Below are 13,105 nucleotides of genomic sequence, written 5' to 3' on the forward strand. Positions count from 1 at the left end.
CTGAGTAATACCCCTCCCCACTCTCTCGCTATATATAAGGGTCTGGTGACTTCCGTTTCAGTGTATCTGAAGAAGTGTGCATGCACACGAAAGCTCATACCAAGAACAAACTTAGTTGGTCTCTAAGGTGCTACCGGAAGGAATTTTTTATTTTGCTTTGTTTTGACTATGGCAGACCAACACGGCTACTACCTGTAATTAGAAGAAAAATAGTTGGAGTAGGGAAGAGAGGAAAAGTAAGGAAAGACAGGTGTGTAGTGTTACAAATGTAAAAGCAAAATGTATATGTAAAAAGTAAATGTGAAAGTGTTTCCTATCAACAGACTAGTTACAGGTAGGTCTGCAGTAGTGTTGGTCTGCTGTAGTAAAAATAAAATAACATAAATTCCTTCCAGTAGCACCTTAGAAACCAACTAAGTTTGTTATTGGTATGAGCTTTTGTGTGCATGCACACGCACATGCTAAAGGTCACATTCCTGGAAGATGACTACCATCTGAACAGGACCCCATTCATTCAGATGAATATTCAGATGGGCATATTCCCAAGAACTGCATGCACACAAAGCTACATACCAATAACAAACTTAGTTGGTCTCTAAGGTGCTACTGGAAGGATTTTTTAATTATTTTCTGTCAACAGACTGTAACTGAAGCTCACCAAGGATCTCAGGTTGATGTACAATGATGTTGGATATAAAACACCTGTCCCAAGACTCGGAGTCCTGGGATGGATCCTTAAAATAAAGTCTGAGCAAAGTTGGTGAAGCAGGAAAGGTTCATTAATTACTTGCAAGGATGGGTGTCCAAAGCAGGCACACCAAATTCAGCAACACACAAGTTTATATCACCTTCCTCTGAGCGAAAAGTTCCCTCCCCTTGCCCTCCATTGGGTTACAGCCTATCACGACCTCCTAATTAAAATACTAAAATCTCCTCCCCTGTTGACATCTCCCATCCCCTGAATTCAGGGACCATTACCCTTAATTACTGTGAGCTGGGTGCCACGCCCCCACAGATGGCCCGCCCCGCCCCCGGGATGCGTGCCACGCCCCCGCCTGCTCTCCGCCCCCGGTAGTGGATCATGCAGCTTCACCACTGCATACACTCCAAGGTATATCTGTTTTGCTACTTGGCTCCTCTTTTTTCTCCTGGCATCACAGCAGGTAATCATAAAGGGCCAACCCAATAAACAGAAGGTCTGGTGAGACAGACTGGATCCCTGTGGGTTAGACTGCTAGTGTTCGGCTTCTGTCACCTGTCACCCTCATGTGCTTCCTTGACTGTATGCCCAGAATGCCACACCTGGAGGCATGTCTGTCACAATTCTCCCCTCACCTTTGAACTCTGTCTACCCCTAGAAGATATTTCATGTTAGGTCTTGCAAGTACTGGGTTACTATGGATGTAATTATAAATTACTGCCTCCCATTATATTAGATCAGGCATGTGCAAAGTCCGTTTGGGGGCCTAATCCGGCCCGCCGGTCAGTTTAATCTGGCTTCCCTTCCCCGGAAGCCAACAACTTTGGGGTAACATCCTAAAAAAGGTCAACAACTTCAATCCTAAGAAAAGGTCAACAACTTATTTGGTCAGCCCTCATGCATGTTCACTTAGTCAAATCTGGCCCTCTTTGAAAAAAGTTTGGGCACCCCTGTATTAGATTAACACTAGTGAGAGAGCAACCAATCCCAATCTCAATGTGTGGATAAGCCCTGTTGTCACACACAACAAACGTGGTGATGAGCCCATGTTTGGGTTTTTACCACTTCTGACTGCAGGCCTAGGCTTCCTTCACCTTCCTTGGGCATTTCTGCTCACAGAGGGTTAGCTTGTCAGAAAGAAGGCTGGGTAGAATGGTTTACTCCCTAGTTTCTGCGCCACCAACAAATGCACAGAAGACAGTGGGATTCTGCAACTTGTTGCACTTAATGTGTAGTCCATGTCCCTTGTGCTAATTTGATAATGCATTTTTAAAAAGAATGGGTTGGGAACAGCAATTTAAAACAATTTGACTTGCTAAGACTCCTCTGTTGGCATGGTAACTCCAGGTGAGCAGAATGGATCAGGTACGTGATGTCATGCGAAGGAAGCATTGTGAGCTACTGCTCTGCTTCCCTAAGGATGGTGTTTATTTCAGAGATATGCGGCTAGCTGCTTGGGTTCATTCCCTGGTCCTTCCCAGTTCAGCTGTGTGTGTGATATTTTGACTGGGGCAGATTGGACCAGGAGACAGACTCCTGCTTACTCCATTCTATGAATCAGTTGATCTATAATGCCTATGTGGCAACCATTATACCTTTTGTGTTGTTGTTGTTTTGCAGACGTTGAATTTCTTTGGGGCACCTACCCTCCAGTGGCGGAGCTTCATGCTCCGGCACTGGGGGGCGGGGAGCAGGAGGGGGCAGGACTGGTGGTGTCCTGGGGGCGGGGCAGTCTGCCTGAAGGGGCGTGGCACCCAGCGTGGGGGGGGGGAGAGCCACAATGGCACCCTACCAGGATCGTGCTGCTGGCGGTGGTGTGCTCCCCCTGCACTCCTCTTCCTCCACCAGTGCTCACCTCCTACCATGTGGTAGGTTAGCCTTCTTTTGCTCTGACTGCCCTGAAATTTGAATGAGAGATACCGCTCATGCAATTTAAGAATGCTTGTATTGAATTAGGGAGGTTCACTGTTGCAGATTTTGAGAATCCCTTGCATTTTATGTGTGAACCGCCCTGAGATCTATTGGTATGGAGGAAGGGTGGTATACAAGTTAATAATAATCATTGTATAGATAAAGTAGCTGCTGTATTCAAACTACTGCTCAGCCTGGGCATCTTGGGTAAGCTGCACAAATCTGTGTTCCTGATCTGTAAAATAAAAACTATAGTGATTCCCTCCCTCACAGTTTGTCATTATTTTGATGGTCAATCACCCTGAAAAAATTCTGCGTCATTGTCTTCTTTCATTCTTTCTTTTCTCTTATTCTTTATTCTTCTTCTTCTTCTTCGTTATTCTTTCTTATTTGTCTTTCTTCTTCTCTTCTTCGTCTTCTTAGTCGTCTTCGTCTCCGTCTTCTTAGTCTTCGTATTAGTCATTTCGTCTTCTTCCTTCTTCTTTTTCCTTTGTTTACTTTTTTAGGATGCGGCTTCTGCTTATGTATTCTGAGGCTTCTTTCTCGTTTTCTTAGTTTTCCTTTTTATTCTTTCTTTTTTCTTCTTCTTTATTCTTTTATTCGTTCTTCTTCTTCTTTTCGTCTTCTTCTTCTTTCTTCTTCTTCTTCTTCTTTTCCTTTCTTCCTTTCTCTCTTCTTCGTCCTTCTTTCTTCTTCTTCTTCTTCTTCCTTCTTCTTCTTCTTCTTCTTCTTCTCTTCTTCTTCTTTCTTCTTCTTCCTTCTTCTTCCTTTCTCTTCTATTCCTTCTTCTTCTTCTTCTCTTCCTTCTTCCTTCTTCTTCTCTTTTCTTCCTTCTTCTTCTTCTTCCTCTTCCTTTTCCTTCGTTCTTCTTCTTCTTCCTTTCTTCTTTCTTCTTCTTCCTCCTCCTCCTTCTTCTTCTTCTTCTTCATCTTCTTCTTCTTCTTCTTCTTCTTCTTCTTCTTCTTCTTCTTCTTCTTCTTCTTCTTCTTGTGTTAAACCCATTGTAGCTTAGTGTGGGAATGTTTTGGGATGCAGGAGAGGATATATTGTTTAAGATATCCTATTCCAACTTGTGTTTACAAGTCCCAGAAATTAGCAGAGTTCTCATTCCCCTTTAAACACACACACACACACACACACACAGCTGATAGCTTGCTCAGGTTCGTTAAAACCTCTATAATAAATGTCCTTGTATTTTCCCCATTAATCCCTCTCAAAATACACACTACACACAGGGGTGTAGCAAGGGGGTTGTAGGGGGCGGTCCTCCCCATGTTCTATAATGGAGGGGGTTACAAATTATCAAGGAACAATTACAAAAACAAAGGTCTTATCTTACTATACTAGGGATTATATAGCTACAGGTATATATGAAATTTCATGCATATCGGTTAATATCTTGACCCTCCTCCACCAAAAAAGCTGTTTACTTGGCTGTTTTCCTATGTCGTGACGGCTGAAATTTCAGTTCAGTGGAGCACTTACTGTTCCCAACCCTAACCCTGTGGAAAGCCATCTAATTAGGCTTTAATTTGATTTTGAGATGTTTTTAGGAGGTAATTTAATTATTGTTTGATTTTTTACCAATGTTATGTATTATCTGATGTTAGCCACCCTGAGCCCGACTTCGGCCGGGGAGGGCGGGATATAAATAAAAGTTTTTTTAAAAAAATTATTATTCCTTTGTAAGAAAATATGAAATAACGTAAAACCATTTTTGCAGGGGGGGGATCAATGTGTGTGTGTGTGTGTGTGACAAGAAATTTTCTGCACCGGGTACCACCTGACCTTCCTACGCCTCTGACTACACAGTCTTCTATAAAAGCATAAAAAGAGTTTGCTTACATAGATCATTCTGTTCACAAAAGGATCCCAGAAGGAAGACTTAAACTTAGTAAAAGTTACATTTACTCAGGACACTGTTCCATAAGGGAAAACAGCTCCTTTGTCTTCTCTTGGAAGCCAAGAGAGCATCTTAGCAATGCAGCTTCTTTGAGAGCGTGGTCCAAAAGAGGAAGATGGAGTCTGGTCCCTGTGGTTTTGTGTCAACCTGCCCAGGTGAGACCACACCCATCTCCAGTTACGCAGAGGAAGTCCATCCCAGCCCAGAATAAACAGGAAGTTCCGGCTGGTGGACTAAGATGCCTTTTGTGTCCACTCTAGCAATGTTGTGTTTGACTGCTCCTGTATTCTACATCCCACACTTAGTACCATAACTAACCACTGCTCAGCAGACAACCCCATCCTGCACCCCATTGCTCCTCTTTTTTCATGTGTGTGCATGGCTTGCTTTCTCAGTAAGTTTAAGAATCTTGAGGAGGGGAGGGATTATGTGTAAGGAGCATATCAGTTCCAGTGCGTGGCTTGATTTTTCTCGCTAATGTTATCTTCAGATACCTTTCCCTGAAGTGCACTGCTGTTCTGCTGGTGGCACGCTGGAGATCAGATTGAACAGGCTGTTTGAGGAGGGGAGGACTGGTGTGCAAGTGGTGTTGCCTTGAGGAAACTATTTGACTAAATTTATTTCATTTAATCCATTTCACCACACCCACACCCACCCACACCCAGTCTTTTTTTTTTTTAGAACTTCAATTTAATAACTAACAAGAGCATTATGTGAAAATAAGTCTTATTCAAACCAGTTGCAATAAAGCTGAAGAAGTGCAGCATGTTTCAGGTTTTAGCACCTTGAGAAAAGAGTCCTTAAAGTGTTAAGACAGGGAGTGATTTGATATGGATAAGAGGTGATGTGTTTATGGAACAGCACAGAAATTGCTTGCCCATTTTCTCACTGGAAGAAGACAGAAGTTCTTTAAAAACAAAGTTGTTCATTGAATTCACAGTTTTAGTGGATATATGAAATGGAAGGGATGACACAAAGGCTGAAGAATTCCAAGGCAATCATATTGCGAGTCCAAAGGCACTTACGATACAGTACATAGTCTTGTTCTCCCATCTCACAGTGCAGGTTCCATCAGCAGATTTGTCCCAGAAGCAAGAGCTTGCAGTATGAAGTCCAGCACCATTCTTTTGCATAATCACACATGTCACAACAGATTTGAAAGGTTTCCCCAGCTTTGTGAGATGACTCAGAATTTGCTCTACAACACTTGTAGTCCATTGATTCACTTTGCTGTGCAGATACGCATTGCCACCTATTGTTCCTTCTATGGCCTCTTTTATAATGTTGCTTACTTCATCCACAATAAACACAGTCTCCTCTGCAGACTGAAGCTCGTCCATCTTCTTCTTCTTCAGCAGCAATCCAGCCTATCTTCCCCACACCCAGTCTTTTGCTCTGGGGGCTTTTGGCCCCTTCTAGCAATGGATTCCCCTTCTAGCAGAAGCTCTGTGAAATGTACTGGAGTTGACACAGAGCTCTGGATTAAACGGTATAACTCCAGCACCCGCTAGAAAATGCTGCACATTTGCAAGTTCAGGTGAAATATTGGCAATGACACATGCAACGATCACATGCAATGCAAAAAGGGGGAAAAGAACAAGTCAATATTTTGAAATGGCTATAAAATGCAGGTGTGTAAATCCTTCAGGATATGTCAGACAGAGGATAACTGCTGCAAGCAGAAAGCCAGCAGGCAATACCTTAGAACAAACAAGCCCCCCGAGGACTGATGTAGCAGATTGGACTGTGTGTGGGCATGGAGAGGGCCTGGTTCAGATCCCACAAGGAATCCTGGGCTTAGCAGTTTTACTTGTTTATTTGTTGATATTGTTGTATGGTTGGATATTTAAGATGTAAGGCACCTTGGCAGAGTATCACTTGGAAAGGCAGCTTATACATGTTTCTTTAAACCCAATCAATTCCCTCGTATGCATGAGGCTCACTGTGGGTGGTGGACAGGATCTCCTGCCTTTCAATCTGCCTATGGAGTCATTGAGTCTCCCACAATCTTAATTTGGTTTAATATAAGCAGCAGTTTTTGCTAACAAACTGCAGGTGGGGTGTACCAGGTCCAGGACATCCTGTCTTCGCCCCACAGTAAGCGCTGACAGCAAGTTTCTATTGTACTTTTATTTAATCTTCATTTGTATTAATAAGCTGTTTGCTTCTTTGGTGGACTTTGGACCAAAATGTGGCCCTCTGCATGTCTGCCTATATGTACCTCTATGTTGTTGTTCAGTCGTGTCCGACTCTTCGTGACCCCATGGACCAGAGCACGCCAGGCACTCCTGTCTTTCACTGCCTCCCGCAGTTTGGCCAAACTCATGCCAGTCGCTTCGAGGACACTGTCCAACCATCTCGTCCTCTGTCGTCCCCTTCTCCTTGCGCCCTCCATCTTTCCCAACACCAGGGTCTTTTCCAGGGAGTCTTCTCTTCTCAATGTACCTCTATAGTACACATATAAATACATATGTAGGTGTTATGTAGATGCCACTGAATGCCAGTAGCCGGGAAACACAGGTGGAGAGAGTGCTGTTGTGTTGAGGTCCTACTTTTAGTTTTCCCAGGGGCATCTGGCCGACCATGGTAAGAACAGGAAGCTGGGCTAGATGGGCTTTTGGCCTGGTCCAGGAGGGCTTTTTTTGGTATATTCTATGGCAGGGGTGTCCAACAGGTTGATTGAGATCTACCTGTTGATGGCGTGATGTACCTGGTTGCTACTGGTCAATCATGAGACCCTGATTGTCCCTCCAAAAAAGCTCAACAACTCCGGTCAATCCAATGGGTAGATCAATGCCAGTTTATTTATAGTGGGAGTAAATTGCAGTCTCTTGGAAGTTGGACACTCCTGTTGTATGGAGTCTAAATATATAAATTATAAATACAGTCGTACCTCGGGTTACGTACTTAATTGGTTCCGGGTCACTGTACGTAACCCGAAACGTACATAACCTGAAAAATGCACTTTGCGCATGCGCGGATTGCGCGTGCGGCAGGTTACACTTCTGGGTTACGGGAGTTTGTAACCCGAAAAGTACGCAACCCGAAGCGTATGTAACCTGAGGTATGACTGTATATAAATTAACATGTGCTACTTGAATCATGGGCCTCTACCCAGAGCCGTATTTTAAGCACCTAATAAGGCCCCTGCCAGTCTCTCAACCTGGATTGTTTGAGGTCCTGAGCTGCTTGGTGGAAGAACATTTCCCTTACTTGTTGAGAATTATTTTTATAATTGTAAGGTTGCGCTAAACATGTCTTACAAAGTGTTGAAAATGAAATGGTTTGATCCCGACCAACCCTGGCTCTTGCCATCTGCTCTTTGTCTTCCTCCTCTGCAGGCAACTTTGTAAAGAATTTACGGATCTCTTGGCCCAGGACAGGACACCCATTGGCAATAGCAGGCCCAGCCCCATTTTGGAACCCGGGATTCAGAGCTGCTTGACTCACTTCAGCCTCATCACTCATGGCTTTGGGTCCCCAGCCATATGCGCTGCCCTGACTGCTCTCCAGAACTACCTGACTGAAGCTCTCAAAGGCATGGACAAGATGTTCTTGAACAACAACTCTGCTAACAGGCACACTTCTGGGGAAGGACCAGGTAGTAAAACTGGAGACAAGGAAGAGAAGCACAGAAAATGAAACAAAACAAAACAAAACAAAAACAAAAAACAAGGAAGCTAATGAAATTAGGGGGAAAATAAATAAAAGGAAAAGCAGAGAGAGAAATCTTTTTAAACAAACATTTTAATTTTAGCTTTAAAATATTGGATTGGGCTTTGGAAGAATTATACTAGGTAGGTCACACCCACATTTTTTTTTTTAAAAGGAAGTAAGGTCAGAGACGCACAATGGAAACAGGAACACAGTGGCTCAGTGGCTTTTGCAAAGGAACTTTTGAAGACAACTTCAAGGAATTTCCACTTCTGTTCTCCTGCAATCTTTTTGTGATAATGGGGGAGGGTGTGTGTGAAAAAATGTCAATAATAGGTAAAAACAATCAATAACTTATTGGAAGAATCTTTTTGATAATGTTGATATGTTGGCCGAGATACATAGTCTGTTTCTGTATAATTGTTATTTTTCAAAGGAAAAAAAAAAGTCTATCTAAAGTAGAAAAATCAAAAATACTAAGGGATAGATTTATTTTATATGGGATTGTCCCATTCAGAGCAAAGTGTCCTGTTTTCAGCTCAGACCAACTGTAGCCCCCTGACTTGGGTGATGTCTTGCCATTGCCACTCTGTGTCATCAGAATACCCAGGCCTAAGCTGTACCAATAGTCTCTGGCTTGCAGACTTCTTCACAGTGGGTTGAGGTAGCAGGAAACGAGAGATCTGGGTCTGTTTAGACTAGTAACCATTATGGGGAAATCTAAACCAGTGCATTTGCATCTAACAAGTTCACATTCTGATGAAGTTAAAACTATACCTACTTGGAAGAGTATTAATAATGTTAGCTAAAAAGACAGTTATCGAGTGTCCCTATTTCAATACAGGCTGCCTAAATTTCTGGGTTTACTGAAAACTAGATACTTTACATATTTATTCCTAAAATTCTGAAGCTGCAACTTTGCAAGTTTCACTGGCTGTTAAGGATGTGTAAAGTTTGCATGCAGGATCCAATGAGATATTGATAACAAGGCTGCGAACTAACTTGGAATTAGGTCTTGAGCTTTCATGTGCATGCACACGAAAGCTCATACCAAGAACAAACTCAGTTGGTCTCTAAGGTGCTACTGGAAGGATTTTTTTTTCATTTTTCATTTTTTTTTGACTATGGCAGACCAACACGGCTACCTACCTGTAATTGGAATTAGGTGTTAACCTCCAGCATAACATTTTTAAAAATGGAGATGTACATGTGAAAAAACGTTATACAGGAATGCAAAAGCTCTGAACAGAAGAGGGGACACATACTACATTCTCCTGCTTCTGGGTGATTCTTTTTTTAAAACCAATATGTACATTTTGCATTCAGATATAACTCTTTTTTATGTATTTCTTCTCCATGAAGGTCAAATGCTACATCAGAACTGATCCTATATTTGAAATCAATATGACCTATTTCCAAGTCCAGTTGCTGCAGTCTGACAGTCCCTTGTAGATGCAGGACTTCGGATGTACACACGAATCTCTCCTGCTTGCAAGAGTTTCCTTTGCATTGCAATGAAAACCACGTATCTCATTTGAGCAGATAGCTCAGTGGGCCCCACGAGAGTTGTTCATGGAGGTGTGCCACTGAAGTGAACAGGAGCTTTTTGTGTGCATTCAAGTGCAGAGAACTGGCTGTTCTAATACTGGGAACAATATGGTTAAGACAGAGGTGCCAGTCTGCTAATTGCTACTCTGAATGGATATTGGCTAATTCTCAACAATTCAGTTTGCTCTTTTTAATATGTCTCAGATTGCGCTCTCTCTCTCTCTCTCTCTCTCTCTCTCTCTCTCTCTTTAAAGAAGTATTAGTAACAGGAATGTCTTGATGAGTATGTGATTTCCTTCTCAGGAGTATGTACCCTTTTTATTTTCTTCTGTTTCCCAAAGCTTTGCCCGCTTGGCTTATGAGCTTCTTCAAAGAGGACTAGAACTCCCTACACATTTCATCAGGTACAGAGATGAAAATCCACAATTCTGACACTTTTCTTTTCAAATCAAAGCCAGTTGTTTTGGAATTCTGCAGGTGTACTTCTTTAAAGAAGCTCAAAGGGAATAGATTAAGCAAGGCAAAGGCAACTGAATGGGCAATGTCATATTGATAGGCAAATGCTAATTTATCCAATATATAGAAAATTTTTGGGGAGGGCCAATAATATTTGATGCACAGAATAACACAGGTTTGCTAAGTGTCTTTAGAGGAGAAGGATGGGACTGAAGGTAAAGAGGATTCTTGAGCATTTCCAGCAGCTTTGTTTAAGGAAATCTCTTCCCCCCAGGTTATTAAATGAGTTTTGCAGTTCTTGGTTTAGAAAACAAACAACATGTCTTGGGATGAGGGAAATCAACCAAATTCCAAGCATTTGCAGAAATTTAAGTGCATTACAGTATATTTTATAAATGAGATTTTAAAAAAGCTTTTATTTCCTTGTTTGGAATACCTACTAAAGTTATACGTCAGTGAAAGAAGATGAATTTCACCTTGCATGTTATCAGCTTGGAAATACCTTGTTGACTTGATAATGGCTATGGTGTTCCATGCATTTTGAAAAATCACTTCCCTTTTGTCACAACAGCTTATGTCTATACATCATTTTGACTTAACGTACTGAATTCATGCTAGGAGATGAGAATAGGGTTAACACATTACCATGGCTGTAAGTTCCATTATTTTTGGTAGAACTTCGTTCTCCTTAAGCGAACACTTATGGATGCGGTCCATCTGTTTCACAGGGTAGTGTTTTACATTTGGAATTCAGTTTTCAAAAGCAATTTGGGTCCTTGCAGTTTTTAATTTAAAAAATATGAAGGGTTATTTCTCACAATGTAAACTTTAAGAGGACTAGAAGTGACCAGTGCCCCAATTGAAATGGCTGCACATGTCTGTTTCACCATGTGTATAAATATTCAACACATATTCAGCATATAGCAGAATGATGCAGCCAACTGGAGTTCTGTAAGGCATATACACACAGTGAAATATGAATGTGTAGTTGCTTGAAACATGAAGACGTACATTCTGAATTCATTACCTACTGTGTTCCAAACAGTATCATGCACAATGCAACTGCTGAATTACAGTACGCACACTGTGTTTTAGAACTGGTCCCTAAGATCTCTTATTTCCAACCTTTATAAACCATAATGTACTTGAAATTAAGCCAATACTTTACCATTGGATATTTCTGCCTGCACCGTGAAGTAAACTGTGTGTTGATATTTGTAATCAGACATATTCAGAAGGTGATTAACTTGGAGTACCTGTATATTGGATGTGATCAATTATCTAGGAAGCGAGTTTAATCAAAATCAGTAGAACTTCCAATGGGCCTTGGTCTAAATCTATTTCAGTTCAGCCGTGGGTGGAGCTTTCTTTACAAACTGATCCTAAATGCACACCTGTATGCATGTGAATTTGCAACATTGCCAAGTTACGGTGCTGGTCCTCAAGTTGCTAATTTTAGAATGTCACTAGAACAAATTATGCAGGAGAGACTGGGCATAGTACTCTACAGCAGTATTGGAACCCAGACTGTCATACAATTCATGAAATGAGTTGATTAATCATATGAGTTTTAGCTGATTCATTGATTAAACGTTGGCCAAAACAATTGCTATGAAGCAAGAAGCATAGTTTTGCTTTTAGATAGTGAACACCATCTTATCTGATGCATTTTCTCCTATTTGAGAGAAAAGCAGGAATTAAGATGGTGTTTAATATGGTGTATTGTTTTAATATTTTCCAAAGAATCAGGACACTTAAATGTTTAAAATATTAATTGCTTAAATTCAGGCCCCCTAGTTGGAACTACTATCGGTGGGGCTGCTTTCGTTCCGTAACTTCAGGCACATCCAACCAAAGTTGGTCCCATTTAGTTTCTGGGAGAATCAAGCATATGTTTAACTTGTTCCTATTGAAATCAGTGGGACTGTAATGTGCTTAATGTTGACTAAACCTCACCCCACAATTTTTGCATCCTATATTTCTGAAATCTACATTCTGTCTGTGTCTTTTGTACACTGTACCATCTCAAAAGAGGGAGGAAGAACGTAAATGCACCTTTATTTGCAGTTGTTACCCTAAAGGGCACTTTTGAGGAGCTGAAGACAGCTGTGATAGTAATTAATGCTTTCCTGTTCCCATATTTGTTAGCTCTGACTCAGTACACCATCCTGGACAATTTATAAATGTAACACAATCACCTTTATGCATCACAAGTATAATTTACTATGTTTCAGTCCATTGATCTGAACATGCCTTGCACAAGAAAGAACCCCAACTTAATATCTATAAAAAGGCCACCTGAAGAAATATTTCAGTGACTAAAAAAAATTCAAGTCAAATCTAGGATAACTTAACACTGAACTGAGGAAAACATTGTGGCACAAAAAGCTGAAAATCTACAAAGTTAAATCAGGAGATTTTTTTGTCCTAATTGTAAACAGGGAGCAAAATCTTTCTAGTTTATACCGCAGACATGTTCACCCTCCAAACTTAAACTTAAACTTGCAAACTTTGTGGATAACAATGCAAGGAACCCTGAGAGAGATATCATACAGAAGTCTTAGCTCTCTTCAAAATCATATCTACCAAATATATTTCTTTCTTTTTGTTAATCAGCAGCCAATTGCAGTCAAACTGTCCTTAGGATGTACAGGTGAAACTCGAAAAATTAGAATATCGTGGAAAGGTTCATTTCTTTCAGTAATTCAGCTTAAAAGGTGAAACTAACATATGAGATAGACTCATGACATGCAAAGCGAAATATGTCAAGCCTTTGTTTGTTATAATTGTGATAATTATGGCGTACAGCTGATGAGAACCCCAAATTAACAATTTCAGCTTTGGGGTTTTCATCAGCTGTATGCCATAATCATCACAATTATAACAAACAAAGACTTAACATGTCATGAGTCTATCTCATATATTAAACTCCA

At 41.1% G+C, this 13,105-nt stretch overlaps 2 protein-coding genes across 2 annotated transcripts in view; one reads left to right on the forward strand and one right to left on the reverse strand.

The window, feature by feature from the left end:
* Window positions 1–12,497, forward strand: part of TFAP2B (transcription factor AP-2 beta) — a 66,530-nt gene extending 54,033 nt beyond the window's left edge. The window contains 2 exon segments of the mRNA XM_033142671.1: window positions 7,856–8,115; window positions 10,058–12,497. Of these exon segments, the coding sequence (XP_032998562.1) occupies window positions 7,856–8,115; window positions 10,058–10,098 (301 nt within the window). The 3' untranslated portion in view covers window positions 10,099–12,497.
* Window positions 5,420–5,882, reverse strand: LOC117043206 (dynein light chain Tctex-type 1-like). Its single transcript, XM_033142672.1, has one exon. It carries the CDS (start codon window positions 5,852–5,854, stop codon window positions 5,513–5,515), a length of 342 nt encoding a protein of 113 aa, XP_032998563.1. The 5' UTR covers window positions 5,855–5,882; the 3' UTR covers window positions 5,420–5,512.
* Window positions 12,498–13,105: the final 608 nt, after the last annotated feature.

The sequence above is a fragment of the Lacerta agilis genome, chromosome 3 (assembly GCF_009819535.1).
Source record: "Lacerta agilis isolate rLacAgi1 chromosome 3, rLacAgi1.pri, whole genome shotgun sequence".
Lineage (NCBI taxonomy): Eukaryota > Metazoa > Chordata > Lepidosauria > Squamata > Lacertidae > Lacerta > Lacerta agilis.